The 23164-nt window shown below is 37.6% G+C and overlaps 1 protein-coding gene across 3 annotated transcripts in view; it reads left to right on the plus strand.

The window, feature by feature from the left end:
- Nucleotides 1–23164, plus strand: part of LOC150088309 (cyclic AMP-dependent transcription factor ATF-2-like) — a 237356-nt gene that overhangs the window by 169151 nt on the left and 45041 nt on the right. For all 3 annotated transcript variants that reach the window (XM_090370702.1, XM_090370700.1, XM_090370701.1), the window contains exon 10: nt 2452–2627. In XM_090370702.1, the coding sequence (XP_090226828.1) occupies nt 2452–2627 (176 nt within the window). The remainder of the gene's footprint in view (nt 1–2451; nt 2628–23164) is intronic.

A 23164-nucleotide genomic window follows, 5' to 3' on the forward strand; every position in this document is an offset into this window, starting at 1 on the left:
TTGTTCCTCAGATCACATTCAAAGTGACTGTTCAACAACAGAAATGACCTGAACCAACTGCAGAGTTGCCCATCCTGTGCTTTTTTAGACATGTGAGAATTGTAAAAATGAGAAAAAAATTTGTAAAATATAAGGTTGAAAAAAGTCCGTTTTCAGGAATCAAGAAAACTAATTGTTGTGCCATTGTTATACAAAAACACGAGACAGTGGCCACTCAAACTGATATCATAAGCCCTTTGAATATATCCAGAATATAGAGTATATATTGAATATAGAGGACAGGCCAAGCCCAGTCAGGGCTTGGGCTGTCCTTTCAGCAACAGTGCAGTGTTCCAAAGCACTCAAACCAGCCAAGTAATACTCCTCTGACAATGCAAGCAACATCTTCCCCTTTAATGATTGCTACTACATCCCATAGTCAAGTTTGAATGAAACAAAGAATGTTCAAGACTCATCCAAACAGGAAAAACCAGTTCTAGAAATATATATGCAGGAAGATATGGATGCTGGTTTAGCCTGTCTTCCTGAAACAGGCCCTTGGTGCCATTCGTGTGACTAAGCAATTTCTCAAGTGATTAGAAAAGTGCTTCCTCTCATAAATCAGTAGATTACTGAGAACGTTAAAGATTTATAAGTTACTAAGTTATTTACTCTTGCTCTTCAAAGGAAAGAAGTAAGCCTCCTAAAAGAAAGGAAAGACATCTTTCTTACTGTATTTATACACCTAACTTTATTAATACTAACTACTAACTTCTTCCTATTGCTTGGTCACTGGTGGCACTGCTTCTGCCTGCACAAGGTGTCTGTTAACTTGGAAGAACAGTCATCCTCTAGAGCTAAAAGTAGTAAAAATGGATGTAGAAGAATTAGAAAGGTATTTTTCGTAATGAGCGAAAGAGTTCAAGACATATGGATTCACGCCATACTGAACATGAAATTGTAATTCTAAACAACTAAAAAAAAAGACTTAACAACAAACAGCCTGTGTTTTTGATAATACACTCACTGTCAGATCATCAAGTGAGTAAGCTTCTGCCATTTATGATACAGAGATGTTTAGAAAATGCAGCGGGGTGCCAAAAATGGTCAGATGCCTTCAATCAGGAAGCCTATCATAGAGACAAATCAACCATGGCACACAGAACTTGTTTTAAAAATGACAGCTGAGTGGAATCTTCTACATATCTCAGAGAAGGAGATACTACAGGAAATGGTGGATCAAAAAGTATCTCAGGCTAGGCTGATAATTCTGACATGCTGTATAATAATAACTTTTGATATACCACACATGCCTACATCAGTTAAAGACAGTTACCTCAGCTGTGAAGCAAGACCATATATTCCAGATCCATTACGATATAACTATCAGAAATATGATCACTCCAGACTACATGCAAAAGAGAAACTATTTGTCCAAACTGTGACTCAGAAGATGACTCTCAAACCACTCCTGTGTGCTGAAATTGCAAAGGTTCATGCCAGCATATTCTAAAACTTCTGAAAATGGAATGTAGGAGGACAGGGTTGAAAATAAAGTTACCTGTCAAGAAGAAAGCAAGCATTTTCTCTCAACTCAGCCGATACATTTGCACAAAACAAACAGAATAATGAAACTTAGACAGATATATCATCCTTCCCAGGCTTATCATTTGCAGAATGGGCCTGATCTGTGTGACAGAATGGACCTGATCTTTGCAGGCATCTCCCATCTTTCAAGCCACATTTAATGATCAGACTAATAACATAACGGTCACATTTAATGATCAGTGTAATAACATGCCAGCAACAATCCAGGTAATGCAGTACCTGAGTAATAAAATAAGCTAAATACTGTTGAAGCACAACAACTAAACCCCACTAATATGGATGTGGATTATACAACAACTCTAGATGAACTGCTTGAAACCTGTGTAGATGTTGACATGGAAATTGGATATACTTCACCAGATAAAGATACAGAAGACAGCAAAGAATCTTGGCTACCCACTCTTTCCCAGGAAACAGATCATCACAATGTCTAGCAAAAATCGGACAGATTCATATTAGCCCCTGATTGTCCCTGAGAGGGGGAGCTTTGCAATGAACCTGGAACACAGGATTAAAAAAAGGTTTAGTAATCAAGAGAACTGGGTAGAAGAGTTTGTATGTTCCAAGTATAATTCAATAAAACTAAAATTTAAATTCATCATATGAGTTTAATGTTTCCTTATTGCAAAAACTCCCACATTAGAGGCATGAATTTTATTTTCATATATGTTTTATACTGTACATTTGCAATATGTTTATAATTTGTATTTGTTGATAGATCATAAGCGCATGAACTATCACACCTAAACTTGAATGTTGTGTACCTGTATAGTGTGAATTTAAAAAAAAAAGAAGAAAAAAATGTCTGTAAATTGAATTACTAACATTACTGCTTTTTTTTTTTTTTTCTTTTTTGCATAACAGAAATTAAAAGAGGCACTTTCCTTAAATCATAAAACAGTTCATAGTTCTTCAGCTCACACAGAAACATCTTCACCCCCTCGAACTATTCAAGTAGTTGCAGCACAAAATTCTGTAAATAGAGTAACAATTAATGGCACTGTGTGTACATCACAGTCTACAAGGCATGGAGGAACTGGGTAAGTGTTCAATAGTTTCTGGAGCAAAACATAAAATATTTTACATTTAATATTTGCAGATTACAAATATTGGAAATATCAGATGATGTTTAAAGCAGCAAAATTATTTTAAAATTTGTTTGAAAAACAAGTTTATGAGGTTTAAACTATTATTTGTGAGCATAAAGCTTCAGGCTTACCAAAATTTAAAATCAGTAATGTATATACTTTTTATATAATTTCATATGGCAAATGAAAATTTCCACGATAAAATACATGTCCTTCGTGCTCGAAACCCAGACCTTTTATTATCATTGATATATGTGAGTTTAATTTGTACTGATGCATGTTTGTTTACTCACTGATGAGAAGATAACAGCCTTAATATGGCCATATGGGTGGTTGTCTGCATTACAAGTAAATTGTAATATACACTGCCCTGCCATTAATATCCGGACACCTGCTTTAAACAAAAAAAAAGAAGCTTTTATTGTGTCATTTAATATTTTGTGCTAAAACCTTTTGCTTTTATGACGGCCTTCAATCTTCGTAGCATACTCTCAACCAGCTTTTTATGAATGTCAGGTGATATGTTCCTCCACTCGACCTTTAACGCAGCCACCAGTTCGGCCTTGTTCTTTGGGCGATCTCAGCGTGCACGTACCCGATGATCGAATACAACCCTAAGATGCTCTATAGGGTTCAGATCAGGATTGTGGGCTCACCAATCCAACTTTTCCACACCTGTGTCCTCAAACTACTCTGTTACGACCCTAGCAATATAGCATGGTGCATTGTCTTGCTGATACAGGGCCTTCCCCGAAGTATTGCCATAATGTTGGAAGTGCAGGATGTCCTAGTATTGCACAACATTCATGGTTTTGTCGATAACTAATGGGCCCAAGCCAAACTTCATTGTTGGGAGGATACAATCAGGAAGGAACTGTTCCCCTGGCATTCGCCACACCCAGGAACAGCTCTCAGACTGACAGAGTGCGAACCTCAACTCGCCTGTCCATAGGACTGTTTTTCACTGTTCTACAGTCCAGGATTTGTGCTCCTTACACCATGTTAATCAGTATGTAGCTAGCATTTGTTGAGGTGATTAATGGCTTGTGAACAGCTGCACAACAATTGTAACCCATATCATGGAATTTTCTCTGTATTATACTAGTACTGACATTAGTCCCAGTACTCTCACAGAGGGTTTGTGTGACTTGAGACAATGGCAAATTACGATTTGCACGCACAGTTCTTTGCAGAATTCTCTTGTCCCAGTCTGTTAGTTTTTGGGGTTTACCAGGCTGTTTTATAGCAGATTCAGTCCCATTCCTCTTCCATTTGCATATGTCTTCACTAACCGTTTACCTAGGGATCCCCAGAGTGGCTGCGATGTCTCATACAGAATGCTTGCTTATGTGGCATCCTACTATCATTCCACATTGGAAGTATGTTAATTTTGTTGAACATGTCATCTTGCATGCCCATTTTTGCAATTAGCATTAGCATTAGTAGAGGCATTTGATGCAAGAAAGCAAGCTTATGCAGCATCAGCCAAAAAAAAAAAAAAAAAAAAAAAAGAACCATTTCCACTTCACCCCTCTGTTCGTTCAAAATACCTGTCCAGCTGAGCCTTAAACTTATTTAGGCTATCGACCTCCACGACAAGAGATGGAAGTCTGTTCCACCAACCAACCAACCACCCGCTGGCTAAAGGCAAATTTCCGCACGTCTATCCTACATCTGTCCTTCCTCAATTTGAATTTATGCCCTCTCAGGTGATTATTCTGAGCTAGAGGAAGAATCCCATCAGCATTGAGCATGCTCAAACCATTCAAGGCTTTATACACCTCTATCAGATCACCTCGCTGGTGCCTAGTCTCCAGACACTGCAATTTGCAAAACTTAAGCCTTTCTTCGTAAGAGCACCCCTTTGTTCCATTCACTAATCTTGTACCCTTCTCTGTACTCGTTCCAGCAGCTCTACATCCTTCTTGAAATGAGGCCTCCAGACCTGTATACAGTACTCTAGGTGTGGCCTGACCATTGCCTTATACAAGGGAATAATCTGTTTGGAATAACCTTGGGAATAACAAGGGAATAACCTTGTTAAACAGACAAGGCAATTGTCTGTTTGAAGCCCAGTATATTTATAGCAGGTTCTGTGACGTGTTGCATGCATAGGACCTGTTTCCCCATCCATGAAGGGGTGTCCAGATATTAATATATATAAACAGGGTGTTTTTGAAGTATACATACAGAATGTTCTTGAAGTTTCTAACTGATATAGTTACACACATCTCCAAAGGCATATAGAGGTTATTCCCACAAGTGGGAATAACCTCTATATGCCTATATAGCTGGCCCCGACTGCCAAGTGATTTTTCCTAAGTGATATATAGTGATCTTTCTGAGTGATTTCGTTCTGTTTTCTTTCCATTGTTTTCTCATTCTCAGGTGCCTCCGTAGCCAGGTGGGAAGGAGCAGCAGTGCGTAGCACACGCTTCTTGATTAGACCGGGGTTTGAGCCCATCACCACCAAATACGGAGGATGCAGAAAGGTCAGGGAATGAACCGCCGCATATTCCCGGAGCAGTATGGCCTTAGTTGCTAATGCTCCTAAAAACCAAATAACATAACATAACTCTCATTCTCAGTTCTTTGTAAGTGGTTCTGTACTTAACAGATCTTGAGTTAGAACCTAGAAAGGAAAATCGCCTTTCTTTTCCTAGTATATTTATTAATTTTTACACTAACAAACTAACTACTCCAGCCACTTGGTCATTAGGTGGCACCTGCCTACCCGTGGCGTGGTTGGAAACATGGGAGAAAAAACTTTCACTCCCAGGGCTAAAAGGAGCAACAATGGACTGTGATGCATGTCCACCACTAGAGTTGACAGGCTTTCAACATGCTGAGAACCACAAAATGGAAGACGATCTCTGTCTTCCGAAAAGAATGAAAAAGAACTCTAACAAATCTGAACCACCAGCTTTTCTAATAATGCATTCATTATCAACTCAGCCGGTAAGCAAACTCTCTCCCTTTGTCATCCAGAGATGTCTCGAGAGTGCAGCAGGCATGCCAAAAATGGTGAAAAGGCTCCATCAGGAGATCTTTTAATTGAGACCACTCAAGCAAGACATTCTGAATTATTATTAAAAATGTCATCTATAAGTGGAATCCCAATCAACGTCACACCACATAACACATTGAACTCCTGAAAAGGAGTGATAAGTGAGTGGGATTTACTGATTGTCGTTGAAGAGGAGATAGTCATGGAATTACTAGAACAGAAAGTAACTCAAGCAAGAAGAATTATGATACAGAAGGACGACAAGCTTGTTCCAACACGTAATATTATATTGACCTTTAGTACACTAAATTTGCCAACCTCAGTTAAAGCAGGCTGTCTACACTGCCGTATCCAACCATACATTTCAACCCCTTTAAGATGTTTCAAAACCCAAACATTTGGTCACTCCCAGACAACATGCAGAGGCAAAACTACTTGTCCTAACTGCGGGTCAAAAAAATCATTCTCAAACAGAGTGTACTGCAAAGGCTCCGGAATGTCCAAATTGCAGGAGTGACCATCCAGCATACTCAAAATCATGTAACCTCTGGAAAATCGAAAAAAAGAATACAAAAGTATAAGATTGAGAATAAAGTCACATATCAAGAAGCAAGAAAGCAAATAAAGTCAGCAATCCCAAAATGCACGTATGATGCCATTACACAAAAGTGCCAAGCTGTTTCAAGCCAAACTGAGGTATCAATTCCGCCCAATATATCCATTGCAGAATGGGCAGGATCTGTCTTATCAACACATCAACCTACCACCAAACCTGTTCTAGTTGATGAAATAAGCAATACCCCTATCACACGTTCCACCTAAAATCTCATCATGTGATAAAATGTCAAATAAATCATGAAGGCAACAAGCCACTGAATTGCAAAAGCCAAAATCAAATAGAATGGACTCTGAAAATATATGACCGCCAAAAGCAAACCACTCACAAAAAGAAGAGACTCGCCTTCCACCTTCAAACCCAGATAATGGAGCCCATTGTATAATGGAATTGTAGAGGTTTACGCAGCAGTACTCATGACATCTATGATTTAATCTCCCGATAAAGTCCTGTAGCCATTTGCTTACAAGAGACTAATCTAACTCCACAAGTAACAGCATCAATCAAAAATTTTTCATTTTACAAAAAAGATAAACTCTTCATTATCGGCACGTGGAGACATTGTGATTTTAGTTCACTACAAAATACCTTCTAGAAACATTCTGCTTCAGACCAACTTAGAAGCTGTTTCAGTACGTGTATCAGTTGGACGAATTCTAACTCTAGTATCACTGTACCTTCCACCTAACAAGACATACACGTTCAAAGAACTAGAAAACCTCATAAAACAAATACCTTTTTGTATCTTTGGCGACTTCAATGAGTATCATGCATTGTGGGGATCAGCCCACATGGACAATAGAGGACACTTGATAGTCTCTATCAAGTGTCTATTGTCCATGTGGGCTGATCCCCACAATGGATGGTACTAGACTAACTTAATCTAACATTACTAAACACTGGTCAAAATACTTATACTCACCTTCCCACTGGTATGTCAGCAACTGATTTAAAAATCTGTTTCCCCCATATTGTATCCTAGTACAGAATGGGCAGTTTTAAGTGATCCACACAATAGCGATCACTTTCCAGTTATATGCAGAATCCAGACACTACATATCCCTTGCCCTGATCATCAGGTAAAATGGAAATTCTCAAAAGCAGATTGGGAAAAATTTTCAACCCATCTTTCTTTTGACAGCCAATTGATTAAACTACAACCTATTGATGAATTCGCTGAGCATATTACTGAGGAAATACTAACCACAGCTTCTGAAGCAATACTTCAGGCTTCTGCATGTAAACACAGAAATCTTAAACACTGGTGGAACGAAGCTTGTAACAGTGTGAAAAAGGAACCTGTTTCGTAAGTTTCCAACTACCAACAACCTAATTCAGTATAAAAGACTTAAGGCAAAAGCTCAATAAATTAGAAGGAAAGCCAAAAATAACTCATGGATACAGTTTGCCTCCACTATCACAAAGGATACAAGCAGTCGACTTATCTGGAAAAAGATTCGACAACTCAATGGTAAATATCTGCTACCTGCTCCCATCTTAAACAAGAATGGACAAGAAATATCTTCTCAACAAACAGCTAATGCCCTTGCAGAGTCTTTCTCCCAAACATTTACCAGTTCAGCATATAACTCCTTTCTTCAAATCAACGCTTTAGTGGAAAGGTATAAGATAAACTTACATACAACCCAAAATCACTCCTATAATCAACCATTTAACCTATTTGAACTGCAAACAGCATTAAACAGATCACCAATAGTACAGCTGGACCTGATGAAATCTATTATGTAATGCTGAAACATATAAACAGTATTGTCTTGAATTTATTATTAATGTTCTATAACCGAATTTTTCTTGAAGGTACATATCTACAGGGATGGGATACACTTAAATAGAAAGGGTGCAAGAATATTTGCTGATGCTATCGAGGCAGTGTTAGGTGGGTCGGAAAACTGCTAGCTTGGGGGGAGACAAAGACCAATAGATTGACAGTAGCCACTGGCAGAGGTGAAAGAGATTCTTGCACTGCTTCTATTAGAATGAGCAGAAGCCTGAAAAACAAGATGCATGGTATTTCAGAGACTGCTGGGAGCCATTGCGGTACAAGTAAACACATGGGTTGTGTTAGGGTAGCTAAGAATAGAAACAGGTGCAGGTATACTTGCGTGTACACCAATGCTAGGAGTTTAGAAAATAAATTTGATGAATTTGAGGTATTGCTCAAAACATCGAAGGCAGATATTGTTGGGATATCAGAGAGGTGGTGTCACACAGATATAAGGGATGCAGAACTGCAATTTGGGGAGTACAATGTCTACAGAAAGGATAGACAGGATAGGAAGGGAGGAGGGGTTATGCTATTAGTTAAGAAACACATAAAAACCAAGGAAGTGAAGCCAGTCGACATCGCTGGACAGTGCAGTGTGGAGTCAGTTTGGTGTGACATAAACATTGGGAGATCAAAATTGAGAGTAGGAGTGTGCTATAGGCCTAATGACTCTGATGAGTATAATAAGGAACTGTACAGGGAAATAGAGTGGGCCAGTAAATCAGAGTGTCTTATAATGGGAGATTTTAATTTCCCAGATATTGACTTGATTAGACCGGGGTTCGAGCCCGTGACCACCAAATATGGAGGATGCAGAAAGGTCGAGGAAATGACCACTGCATATCCCCAGAGCAATATGGCCTTAGTTGCTAATGCTCCTAAAAACCAAATAACGAAGATATTGACTGGAATTTGGGGGCTGGTTACTCACACACTAGCAGGACTTTTGTGGATTTATTGGACGATTGTTTTCTACATCAGCATGTTCGGGAGGCAACTAGAGGGAGTAATACTCTTGATTTGATTATCAGCAGTGATTCTTCATGCATTAAGAATCTGCAGATAAATGAACCACTAGGTGGCAGTGATCACAGTGTGCTGAAGTGGGATTTACTCAAAGAGGTAACTACCATTAGGGGTAAAGGGAAGGGTTATTGCTTCCGTAAAGGCGACTACGATGGACTGAGACAGTATTTAAATTCTATACAGTGGGACCAACTGATGATGTTACCAACAGCAAATTCAAAATGGGAAGCATTCAAAGAACTTATCTTGGAAGCCACTAGGCTTTACATACCAACTAAGAAATATTGTTCAAGGTTTAGGCCAAAATGGATGTCAGATGAACTAATGAGGCATATGGCAGAGAAGAAAAATGCATGGGATACATACAAATTAACACATGACACAGAAGCCTATGATAGATACAAGTTGATATGCAACCAAGTTACAAAGGAGGTTAGGCAGGCGAAGGCACATTACGAGAAATCCTTGGCAAGGGATGCAAAGAAAAACAGCAAAGAGTTCTTTACTTATGTAAACTCTAGAAGGAAGGGGATGAATCAGATTGGTCCACTTGATATTGATGGGTCAAGTGTTGATGATCCTGCTCAGGTAGCTAACAAACTAAATGAATATTTTGCATCGACATTCACACATGAGGAGTTATTCAGCGAGGGGAATGCCAGAGGTGTATTCAACTCTAACAGTAAGCTACAGAATCTTGAAATAACTGGGAGTAAAGTGGAGGAGAAACTGTTGAAGATAAACACAAGAAAGGCACCCGGGGTGGATGGGATCTATCCAGTTATATTAAAGGAGGCAGCAAAGGAAGTAAACAAACCCTTAGCCATAATTATGAGAGCTTCCTTGGACTCAGGGGAGGTACCCATAGACTGGAAATGTGCAAATGTGACCCCAATTCACAAAGGAGGATCAAAGGCTGACACAAGTAATTATAGACCTGTGAGCTTAACTTCTGTTCCAGGAAAATTAATGGAGGCACTGGTTAAAGAAGCACTGCAGGATCATTTAGACAAGACTTCAGTTATAGCTCAGACACAGCATGGTTTTGTTAAGGGGAAGTCTTGCCTGACCAACTTGATTGGATACTATGATGCAGTCACAAAAGAACTGGATGCAGGGAATAACTTTGATATTATATACTTGGATCTTAGAAAGGCTTTTGATACTGTTGCACATGGAAGACTGCTACACAAATTGGAGCAGTGTGACATTGGAGGCAAATTGCTGCTATGGATAAAGGGGTGGTTGAGTGGGAGAAGACAGAGAGTGGTAATCAATGGACACTGCTCATCGTGGACTAATGTTATTAGTGGAGTCCCTCAGGGCTCAGTGTTGGGTCCATTATTGTTTTCTGTATTTATAAATGATATTGATGATGGTATATCGGGCTTAATGTCCAAGTTTGCAGACGATACAAAGGTTGGCAGGGTTGTCAAGGACACTACTGACACTATGCTGCTGCAACAGGATCTGGAAAGGTTGAGCAGATGGGCTGGGAGGTGGCAAATGAAGTTTAACATTGACAAATGTAAAGTACTACACATGGGAAACAGCAACCCCAGAGCAACGTATCAACTCTGTGGTACTACACTGACAGTGGTAGAGAATGAAAGGGACTTGGGGGTGGTTGTGCAGGCAGATATGAAGTTCTCTGAGCAGTGCAGACGGGCTGCAAGAGTAGCTCATGGAGTATTGTCAATGATATACAGGAATTTTTCCAGCAGGGATAAGGAGGTGATTATTCCATTGTATAAGGCGATGGTCAGGCCACACCTAGAGTACTGTATACAGGTCTGGAGGCCTCATTTCAAGAAGGATGTAGAGCTGCTGGAACGAGTACAGAGAAGGGCAACAAGATTAGTGAATGGAACAAAGGGGTGCTCTTACGAAGAAAGGCTTAAGTTTTGCAAATTACAGTGTCTGGAGACTAGGCACCAGCGAGGTGATCTGATAGAGGTGTATAAAGTCTTGAATGGTTTAAGCATGCTCAATGCTGATGGGATTCTTCCTCTAGCTCAGAAAAATCACCTGAGAGGGCATAAATTCAAATTGAGGAAAGACAGATGTAGGATAGACGTGCGGAAATTTGCCTTTAGCCAGCGGGTGGTTGGTTGGTGGAACAGACTTGCATCCCTTGTGGTGGAGGTTGATAGCCTAAATAAGTTTAAGGCTCAGCTGGACAGGTATTTTGAACGAACAGAGGGGTGAAGTGGAAGTGGGTTTTTTTTTTTTTTTTTTGGCTGATGCTGCATAAGCTTGCTTTCTTGCATCAAATGCCTCTACTAATGCTAATATCCTGCTGCCTGGCATCACTCTGTTATTTTAGCCTTTCCTAAACCAGGAAAAGATCAATCACTGCTACAAAATTACTGACCTATCTCCCTCTCCAGTAGCTTAAGTAAAACTGTAGAAAGAATGATACACAGACAACCTACCTGGTTTCTTGAAACTAAAAAAACTTATGAACAGCAATCAGTTTGGATTCAGACAAAACAAATCCACTTTAGATCTAATGGTGAAAGCCGAGACTAACATCTGTAATGCTTATCAAAAATGAACAGCATGCAAGCATCGAAACTGGACCTTGAGTGATTGGAAGAAGGTCATCTGGTCCGATGAATCACGTTTCCTGTTGCACCATGTGGACGGCCAGGTATGTGTGCGTTGTTTACCCTGGGGAAGTGATGGTGCCTGGATGTACCGTCGGACGAAAACAAGCCTGTGGCAGTAGTGTCATGCTTTGGCAATGTTCTGCTGGGATACCCTGGGTCCAGTCATCCATGTGCTGGGAACTCTGACATCTACCACCTACCTAAACATCATTGCTGACCAGGTATACCCTTTCATGGCAACGTACTTCTCCTCTGGCGGTGCCGTCTTTCAACAGGATATTGCGGTATGCTACGTAGCCTGGATTGTTCAAGACCGGTTTGCAGAACATGAGGCTGACTTCCAGGTATTGCCCTGGCCTCTAAATTCCACAGACATCAATCCCATCGAGCATCTGTGGTTTGTGTTGGAACAGCAACTCCGATGTGGCATATCAACCACGGATCTGCTAGTTACGTGTTGGTACCAGATACTACAAGACACATTTAGAAATCTTGTAGCGTCAATGCCTTGCCGGGTACGAGCTGTTTTGGCTGCACATGGAGGACTAATGTCATATTAGGTAGGTGGTCATAATGGTTTGGCTCATCGGTGTATTACTATTTACTTATATTAAGACTTCTCATTTTAGCAGTTCTGTTTATTTGTAATACTGCACTGAGTAATTCATAACAGTAGCCTAATACTCTGGGACATGAGTGCCGTAGGCAAAAGACATTTTACTGTGCACTCTTTTCCTATACAAATATATACTATATAAAAAATATAAGTACCATATAAATTAGTAGTTTTAAACCTGAAGCTCTTTGCTCTAAAATAATTAAGGCTTAGAGATTAAATTAAATATGATTTTAAGTGCATTAACTTGCTCTACCTTTCTGTACAGTAAGTTATTGTAAATTACTAAATGCTTCACTTCATAATAAATACAAAACCTCAAGTGAATGTTGAATGAAACATCAAATCTTACATAAATACAGGTAGTCCTCGTTTTGCGCTGGTCTGATTTGTGCCGATTCACAATGGCACCGATCACTAACCACAATGCTATTTTATTTATTTATTTTTGCAATTTTTTTAAAATTAAAAGTTTAAAATCGTTAGACAAAATTTACCGGCGTCATATTGTGCTATGTATCATGCACTGTTCCTGTGATTTAGGACAATCTGAGCCAATCAGCAATTAGCACATTCATATCAGAGATGAGAAAGATTCCCACCCTCAAAGCAACCACTTGTGGATGCTGGTGGTAAAGGTCCATGCAGTGAAGCATTCAGTTGGTTGTTATTTATGCTACTTAACACGTGTTGGAAATTTATTACGTTAACATTTTTTTATTAACTGTCCTATTAATAAATCGTGTTATAAAGTTTTTACTTTAATAGAATAAAGATATGCCATGTCTGGTAAAAGTAGTTAATTGAATCCTAGTGCAATATTCGGAGGATAGAATCTGATGAAAGCCACCCTAGTGTGTGTAGGGCATATGAATATGCCTCCATCGACTATTACTACAACTATGAAGAATGCTAATAAAATAAAACAATTGATGCAAAGTGGGAGGTAAAATTTTTGGTGCCTGGAATCTAACCATGTGATTTCCGATTGACTCCATTATATAAAGGGTTCCATTTGCGCCTGTCCCTGCAGAAACCTAAGCCCAACGTAAATCAAGGGCTACCTGTACAGACCAACCATTTAATCCACATGGTTTGATTGATGTGAAGAATTAAAATGAAAATTGAAACTAGAAATTAAAATTTATAGACTCATTGAGAAAAGTTCTCGCTTATTGCATCAGTTTGTCAAGATTGATGAAATTAAAACATTTGAACCAATAAAATCAAGATCCAAAATGGTTGGTTCTGGATGTCATCTTCATTTAGTCTAAAACTGTCAGTGAGGTACAGAAATGTTTTAGTACCCTAAGGGGGTGTGTGTGTGTGTGTGTGTGTGTGTGTGTGTGTGTGTGTGTGTGTGTGTGTGTGTGTGTGTGTGTGTGTGTGTGTGTGTGTGTGTGTGTGTTTCACCCAAGGAATATGTGAAACAAACACACACACAACTTGATGGGATTTAGCTTCCAAAAATTCTGCAGGTAAGTGAATGAATATTGGAAGAGGAATTTTGCTAGAGCCATTTATTGGCTAAAGCTTCATATGCCAATAATTTGTAAACCTTCAGTTTAAATGTAATTTGATTCAGGTTTCTGGAATGTGTGTGCTTACTGTTCATTTTTCAACTGTCTTGATGATTACTTTAAAAAAAAAAATTTAATTTGTTGCAAAAGGGGCTAAGGTAAAGAAAGTCAACATGAGAACCACGGCAAACTACAGGAAACCTGCTCTACAGACTGGTTTTTCATTACTGCAGTTTCTTCCTGCATGCTCTGTAAATAGATGGTGCATGTTATCATAGTGGCAGTAGAAGTTGAGAACGATACATTGATTGACACATAGGCATGACAGACGATGAAATAATTAGTTTTTTCTCATTATTAAAAGCAGATTATTGAAGTTCATGAGTGTTTTCATTATTAAAAAAAACATATTACTGATTTCTTTGTATATTTTTATGGTTAGGTTTCCTAACTTTAAAGGTTATGTTAGGAAATAATATGAAAGGAAAGAAAGATTCTTTGGCCGAGGTAAAGAAAGCCAACATGAGACCACGGGAAACTTTTACCAGTCAAAAGTGTTTCCTGGTACTGCAGCTTCTCCCTGCATTCTCGGTAAATGGATGGTGTGTGTTATCAGTAGTAGAAGTCGATAACTATGTATTGATTAGTTTTTACTTATTATTAAAAGCAGATTATTAGAGTTCATAAGTGGACTGAAATTTACTTATGGGTACACCCTCTAGACTGCCTCAGTCTTAGGGTGTTTATCCCCCCCCTTCCCACTGTTTTAACCCGATGGTGCATGTTATCGGTAGTTGCAGTAGAAGTCGTTTTCCTGTCCGGTTAAAACATTGGGGGGGGGATAAACACCCTAAGACCGAGGTAGTCTGGAGGGTGTACCCATAAGTAAATTACACTCATGAGTTTAGATTCATGAACTCCAGTAATCTACTTTTATTAATGAGAAAAAACTAATCAATACATCGTTATTGACTTCTACTGCCATTACCGATAACACGCACCATCTGTTTACCGAGCATTCGGGGAGTAGCTGATGTACCGGGAAACATGTTTGACAGCTAAAAAGTTTCCTGTGGTTCTCGTGTTGGCTTTTTTTACCTTTGGCGATTCTTTATATATATACGTATCATAATGTCAATCAATCACTTACCGCTGTGATGTTATCATCTGTTGTGTTCACACACCAATCAGTACATTGTTTATCACACCTACTTATCAATCAGTATATCACTCTCGGCTCCTACTGCCACTACCAATAACAAGCACTGTCTGTTTACCAAGAATGTAGAGAGAAACTGCGGCAGCAGCAAACCAGTTTGTTCGGTAAGTTTCTTGTAATTTGTCTTCTGTTCTCGTGTTGTCTTCCTTTACCTTCACTGCAAAAGGAAATGATTAATTTATATTGGATCCTTAGAAGCCATATTTTAGACAGTATGCTAATTGGCAATGATGCAGAAGCATATGGATATTAACAATATCATTTATTTAATTCACTGCTAACAAGGTTTTAATGCTTTTTGCGTCAGACGCATCTGATTTGGTTCCACTGCCGTGTCAGATACTAAAGCATATTATCACTGACTCTGTTTCAACAATTCCAAAACATAACTTGATCAACATTGAGTTCTATTACATTTTGCTGCCCATCCTCTGCAGGTTTATCAGGTACCAGTCATTGTAACTGAACTACAAGTCGGTGAGTTATTGGTGTACGAAGCTCTAACAGTTTAATAGTTCTGGCAAAATTCCTTTTCCTTAACTTCTGTGCTTGCAGAATTTTTTCAAGAATGGAAGTTAAGTCTTTCATGCTTGCATCAAGTTTTTTCACTTTCCCGAGTGAAATTAACACTTGTCATAGGTACAAAAATGCTTCTTTTAAATACAAGCCTGCACAATCTGATGATGACGTTTGAAAGCCAGCCTTTTGGATTATTCATTTTATTCCTTTAAATTTTTGAATTCTTCATGAAGAATTCAAAATTCTTGATTTACTTAAGCTTTGCCATTTCATTCAATTTAATTTAATCATTATTTTCATTAATTTAATTTAATTTCTTGCTGAACTCTGTAAATCAGAGTTTCATCTGTATGAAAATATTTGTCTATTAAATGATCTTTGCCCATCAAAGAACTCGGTATTCTGCATATGGAATTATAGAATGTAGAAATTAATCTTATAACTGCATGTGTAAAATACAGTTAGCTGTGACTTGCAATAATTGCCGATTTAGCAGCCGGAAGACTCTTTATAATTTGGGTATCAGGGTGTCAGTGTGCATTTAGAATTATAAAGTGAATCAAACACTATTCCCAGCCTATTTAGAATATTCATGACTGAAATCCATATGTTCATCTCACTCAATATTCAAAAATCTTTTTTTCTGTTAATAAATAGAAATGTCACCATTTTAAGGGTTGATGCTCAGATTGAACGAATCTAAAAAATTTATTAAAATAAACAGTTTTTCATTAAGTGCATGTTTGTGAGAGCTGACTTTCTGAAGAAATGTGGACAGAATTTTACATTATTAGCATGTGAGATGATGTTAATATACCAATTAAGGAATGACTGGAGAAGTGTGAGGCCAGGACTGAAATTCAGAGATAAGGACGTTATGCCACTGTGTGTGTGTGTGTGTGTGTGTGTGTGTGTGTGTGTGTGTGTGTGTGTGTGTGTGTGTGTGTGTGTGTGTGTGTGTGTGTTGGGGGGAGAGCCGACATAACTGTTTTTACAAGATATGAGTTTTGGTAATGAAAGGATGATCATTTTGTTTCATAGGAAGTTTGATATCTAGAACAGGATCACCAGTTACAGTAGTTTTCTTTGTGGTCCATATTAGAAAAACTTATTATAATCAGATCCCTTTTCAGCATAAAATGAATAAAATATCAATGAAATGTCATAGGATATTTTTATTTCCTTTTCTTACAAATGTGAAGAAAGGTATGTTCAGTATAACAATGATTGTGGGTTTTTTTTTACATGTCGGATTATACTTGCCACTTAGTTGGTGGTGCTTGCTATAAAAAGTTTATAGTCTGTTGTGATTTGGTCATTTGAATTGACTTGTGAGATTTGAATACTGTAGTTATTTGCATTTTTACAGCTTCACTTTCTACAGTATTGATCAAGAAAATGAGTAAGTGTTTAGTTTGAATTGATGTTATAGTACTGCAAAATAATTAGTTATTTCATTTTATTAAAAAAAATTAATTTACTTATTTTCAATGTTCTGTATGAGGTACAGTCAATGAGTATTTACTCTCATCAGGAAATATTGGAGTTGGGGATTATATATGTATATATACAGTGTGTATATATATATATATATACACACTGTATATATACTACTAAGTCTTGTAGGTTAATATATATGTGTTTGTTTTATTAGTTCCATAAATACAAGAGAACTTGTGCACTATAATGCACAAGTTCCTGCACATGTCTAAGGTGGCTGCCCAACAGCTCTAAGGTTGTTGATGCCACATCAAAAAGCTCCACAGGAAAAAGTGTTTTGCACAATTGTTGGAACTTTGTAGAGAGAATGTTGATGATTTTTTTGACAGAATTTTGATGATGGATGAATACCAGATTATTATTATTATTTCTCCCTGATTGGGGAATTCCATCCCATGATGGGTATTGCTACCAAGTACACAGGGTAGTTGTTATTTCTGGTGTTACTGTTGGTCAAGGAACTCTCTGACTATCCTACAGGTATTTAAGATTGCGACTTTCTGGAGTTCCTTGTAGGTGTTTTCTAGAAGACCTACTGCTGCTAGGATGTTATGTTAGGGTCTTTGGTGCCATACCAGTAGTTGGCACAATTATCGGGTTGGTCATTACTTGTTTCATATGCCACATCTCTTTGATCTCCAGTTTTAGGTTTGTGTACTTCCTTATTATTATTATTATTATTATTACTAGCCATGTGATGCAAGGAAGCCTGAGGCTTTTGCTGCACGAGCAAAAAAAAAAAAAAAAAAAAAAAAATTCCTGAGTTACCCTGTGAGAGAGAGAGAGAGAGAGAGAGAGAGAGAGAGAGAGAGAGAGAGGGAATCACCAAGAAAGAGAAGGATGATGACATCCAGTTCAGGTCCCTAGGTGTGTCAAACCCATACTCACCAGAAGTAAGCTCCTGGGGGCCCAGAAACAAAACAAATGAACAAACATCAAATGAGCTATTCATCTTCATCAATCCCCAAAAAAACTTAAGGTTCAACTGTTTTCCAACAAGATCATCGTTTTGCGTTCTGGGACTCTAAAGGTATTATTCTTACGGATTACCTTAAAGGCAACAGCATCCCTAGTGAATACTACAAAAACCTGGAAAAGTTAAGAGAGGCTATCAAGATGAAGAGACATGGGGGAACTATCCAAAGGTGTCTTCTCCTAGCCTACAGTGCACTTGATTACAAGGCTGTTCTCACAGTAGACTTTGCAATCAGGTGTGGCTTTGAAAATCTGCAGCATCCACCTTATTCTCCTGACCTCTCATCATCAGACAGCCAATTTGTTAATGAAATAAGCAGACATTTGTAGAATTATTTAAAAATTCCAAATTTAGCATAGTTTTATCTTTTTTTGACAAAGATGGAGAAAATATTGACTCCTTTTCGGTCACGGTGAGACAGAAAAGGAGTCAAAACTTGTCAAAAAGTGAGATCTCCCTTATAAATCTGGAGATTTGACAACTACATATTCACAATGAAATGGTTATATATGCAGATGATTTATTAAGTAACAAAACAACCTTATTAAAAAAAAACTGATAAACGTGACCTCCTATTACCCTTGTTGGCAATTTTTTAAGTTCCTGACTAAGGGATGGAGGTCTGGAAAAGATGACTTTGACATTAAAAGTCCTCACTGATGTAGAGATTTTATCACTAATGGAAAGAATGTGAAGAATCAGTTTTAATGCTGTTGGCTTATGGAAGTGGCATTTATTTCCATAACACAATGTGATTTTTCAGTTGGATTACCAGTGACACCTCACTGATAGTCTGGTGCCTCCGTAGTCAGGTGGGAAGGAGCAACAGTGCGTAGCACACGTTTCTTGATTAGACCGGGGTTCGAGCCCATCACCACCAAATACGGAGGATGCGGAAAGGTCAGGGAATGACCACCGCATATTCCCGGAGCAATATGGCCTTAGTTGCTAATGCTCCTAAAAACAAAACAACAAAAAACACTGATAGTCCACCAGCTTCATATTAGCAATCTCTAGATTCTGGTTATTAGTAATCAAATTTTTAAAACAACAAGGCTTGTAACATCAAGACTTTTTCCAGCACTTCATCTCTCAAACAAATGATCAGGAACTAATAACCCTCACTCCATGAAGAAGGCAAAAGGCCTTGTTTATGAACTTTCTTACCGAGGCTGTAATGGAGTTTGTCGATTGATTATGGAATGTGCAGTGATGGACAATATCACTAGTTCACATATCAGATTCTGCTATGCACAAGTGAGTAAATAATTAAAATTAGTCATAGGATTCTTACTATTGACAAATAGAAATATAAAGAGTTATTCTTTATACATGTGCTCTGGGCCCAGCCCACAAATAAAAACCAGAGGTTGAACATCAATCTTGAAGGTATCAACATCTTTAAAAGCAAGGTATTCATCAAAACTTCCAGATACAGCTGCATTCAAAATAGCAATCCTTTGTAGAATGATAACAATAACAGCATCATTACTTGCCAGGATCTGATTAGTGCATCAAGCTGCTGGTCATAATGTTTACAGGAAATCCTGTAATATCCACAGCATTTCATCCTCAGCACTGTTCCCTTGTCCCCTTCATGCTGTCACACTGCCCCCTTCATTCTCAGCTCCAACAATTCACAGTGAAAATGATGGTGATTCTGCTTTCTTGTCCAAATTCATTTTAGGAGAGCCACTACAAAGAGTAGATTCAACTTCAGCAAGAAAACATCAGCTAAAGCACATGAAATGTTAAAAGAGGCTTATGGTGAATCTACACTTGTTATGATATAGTTGCAGGTGGTTTAGAATGTTTAAAGATGGAAGTAATTCAATCACAAAAAAAGAAGCACTTCTGGAACTCCAACCACTGCTGTCACCACAGAAACCATATACACTGCTTCTGTAATCATGAGAGATTGCTGAGTGAAGCATCTTTGCCAGTTGCCTTGCTGTATAACAGTAAGACAACTGGCAAAAATGTTGAGAATATCGGTAGGAAGCACAATAGTATTCTCCATGACCATTTGCATATGACGTGTGGTTATGCATGCTGGATTCCAAGACTAATCACATCTGAGCAACAGCAATGTTTGCATGGAGGTTTGTCAGGACCTGCAGCAGATGGTTACTGAAGATGATGAGGGTCGGCACAAGGTAATAATGGTGGAGGAGACATAGCTTCATTATTTTGACCCAGAGCGTAAGCAACAAAGCTCTGTTTGGAAGTCTCCATCATTGCCAACACTGAAAAAAAGCAAAAGTTGGAAAGGTTTTATCATTTTTGTGACATTCAAGGAATGGTATACCAGTATGTATCACATTATACAACTGTTACAGAACCTTACTACAGAACTTTACTGCACACTTTGTTGGATCATATTCATTGCAAATAACCACAACTGCACGCAGGTGGGTGGATGCTACACCATGATAATGCGAGAGCTGATATTGCTCATATTGTCATTGAATACTTAGCCAACATTAATATTATATGTGTTCCTGATCCTTATTTATTTTTTTTTTTATTTCCAACATTGAAGAAGGAGCTGGAAGAGAAACTTTTCTAGTCATCAGAAGAAGTTGGAAAGACATTGCTGGTGATTCTCAAATGCATGGCATAAAATGTCTTCCACCTTGTTTTTGAAGTAAGTGCATTTGATCAAATGGGAACTACTTTGAAAAGGACCATCAAAATATGGATAATTAATAAAAGTATGTTGTGAAAAAATAATTATGGTCATTCTTTATTGAACACCCCTCATATGTTTCCTGATAGTGCAATAGCAAAAAAAATAAAAAATAATAAAAAATAAAAAAAAAGGTTGCAGAATAACAAAAACAGCAGGCAGTTGTTAGTTAAATTATGGAAAGAAGAGAATAAGGAAGGCTTTGAAAAATGTGCCATCTGAGTGCCAGCATTGGAAAATGTCTCTGCAGGGTAGGGTACTGGGCATCATCTTCTAAACAACCTGAAAGTATGTAGAATTCCTTTAAAAAAAGCTGCCTAGCACATAGTGTTATAATACTTCTGTTATGGCAAGCCTAAAAAGTGGAGCAGCAAGGATATTTAAAAGATCTTGTGGAATTTGGCTATCCCCCATCATCTCATTAATTTGTTTGCTGAAAATAGGGAACTTGACTTCCTGTGAAAGAATGAATATTTAATGGACATTTACTACTATCTATAATGTGCTAGAAGTAAAGATAGATTCTGACAGTTTAATTAATTCATGCTTCAAAATACTTTTTTACTAAAGTAAAAAAGGTTTTGAAGTATGTGTGTACACATTGGCAAGCTTGTTTAGGTAAGCTGATAGAATAGTGGCAACCTCTGAAAAGTCTATTTAAAGAAGAGGTTAGAAGTAATGACAAAGTTATATGAGTACTTTTCAGATTTATCAAATTGAAAAATGCAAGCAACCACTAGTGAAAGCTATTGACTCATATATGAATCGAACTCATGATCTAAAGGAAATTTTGAAATAAGGTAAATTTTGAAACCCTCAAGAAAAAAAAAAAAGAAAAAAAACTTTTTAATTGCATACTTCTAGTCTAAGCAAGCTGATACCTCTAGATATGTTATCCTTAGCCATGCAGAAAGTCGGTTCAGTTCTCTTCTTGTTCGAATAAAGTAATTTTCTTGTTTCTTTTAAATGTTATACTGATATTTGAAAATCCAGAGTATTTCACATCCATTCACTGAGGTGATCACTCCTAAGTATATTAAAGAATGATATGTAAATTTGCTATACTAACAGTTTTTAAACTTTCCACTTCCATTTTGAAATTATAATATCAAACTAAACAGAATCAGAAGGATGATTCTGACTTAGTCATAGGCAGTTCTACTGCAAAGGTCATGGATGTCTAAACAAGAGGAGGAGAAGATTCAGTTTTTTTTTACTGAGGAAGTACTTTATTTCCGCATGTGTACATTGGTGCACAAGTTTCCATTGAAAAATAATTTTCTTATAAATACCAAGGTATTGCAAATTTTGAATTTGCAATACCTTGAATTAATGTATTGCAAATTCAAATTAAAAAAATTAAAACATTAATTAGTTTTCCAATACTTACTCAGTGTCATTGAAGAAAAAGAAATGACACTGAGTAAGTATTGGAAAGTAGGTGTAGTAGCAGTAGGTGTTTTGCAATACCAGTTCTATTTCATTGTGAGAAGTTACCAGACACTGTTATGAAAGAAGAAAGAATTAATGTACAGTGATCCTTGGTTGGAAACTGACAAGTGCACAAGGAAAATCTTGAAATATAACTAATTTTCCCAAGTCTTGCTGGGCATTTTAGCAATTCCACATAGTAATGCTGAATGTGAGAGAATATTCAACCAAGTTAGAAAAACAAAAACTGTTCATGTCTTCTCTTTGTGGTGAAGCTTTGGAAATGTTCTTGGAGCCAAGTCTAGAAAGCAGAGCCATTATTATGAACAAAATTCATTTCTGAAGAGAGCAAATGCTGCAACAGTATCTGTCTTAAAGAAATCATAACCAGTTGATGTCTAACAGATAATCCAAACAGAGATTCACAGACAGAAATATCCTAGAAATGCTAATATTTAAAAGCATGCTGTACAAATAAACTATGGCTGTGTTTTAATATAAAATGCTTATATTAAAGATGATGGCTTGAGGGCGAGAGTTTCCTGTACGGACGTGCCTTTCTGCCGCTACTGGAACAGAGAAGTTTTTTCTGATTTATTTTCTGCTTTATTAGTTTAAATTGACATATTAACTTATTTCTAGAGTAGCTTTATATTCCTATTTACGGTACTTAAAGTTAAAGTAACTTAGATAGAGATTTGTAGGTATTACTTAGTATCGGAAAGGGTATCAAATACACGTGTTTACCGTTCATAGACAGCCGCCATTGTTACGTGAACATTAATCAGTAAATCTATTAATCTTGTCGAACTTCATTGGCAATTAAATTGTACTTTTAACTATACATATAACCACATAGGTTACGGAACATAAATAATTAGTAAAAATAAATAATTAATACATAACTTGATACGGAAGTTATATAAAGGGACTTCGTAGATAACACTCGTTACTGAAACGCGACACAGCATA

The sequence above is a fragment of the Mastigoproctus giganteus genome, chromosome 3, assembly GCF_048544385.1.
Source record: "Mastigoproctus giganteus isolate SK-2022 chromosome 3, ASM4854438v1, whole genome shotgun sequence".
In the NCBI taxonomy this organism is placed as follows: Eukaryota; Metazoa; Arthropoda; class Arachnida; order Uropygi; family Thelyphonidae; genus Mastigoproctus; species Mastigoproctus giganteus.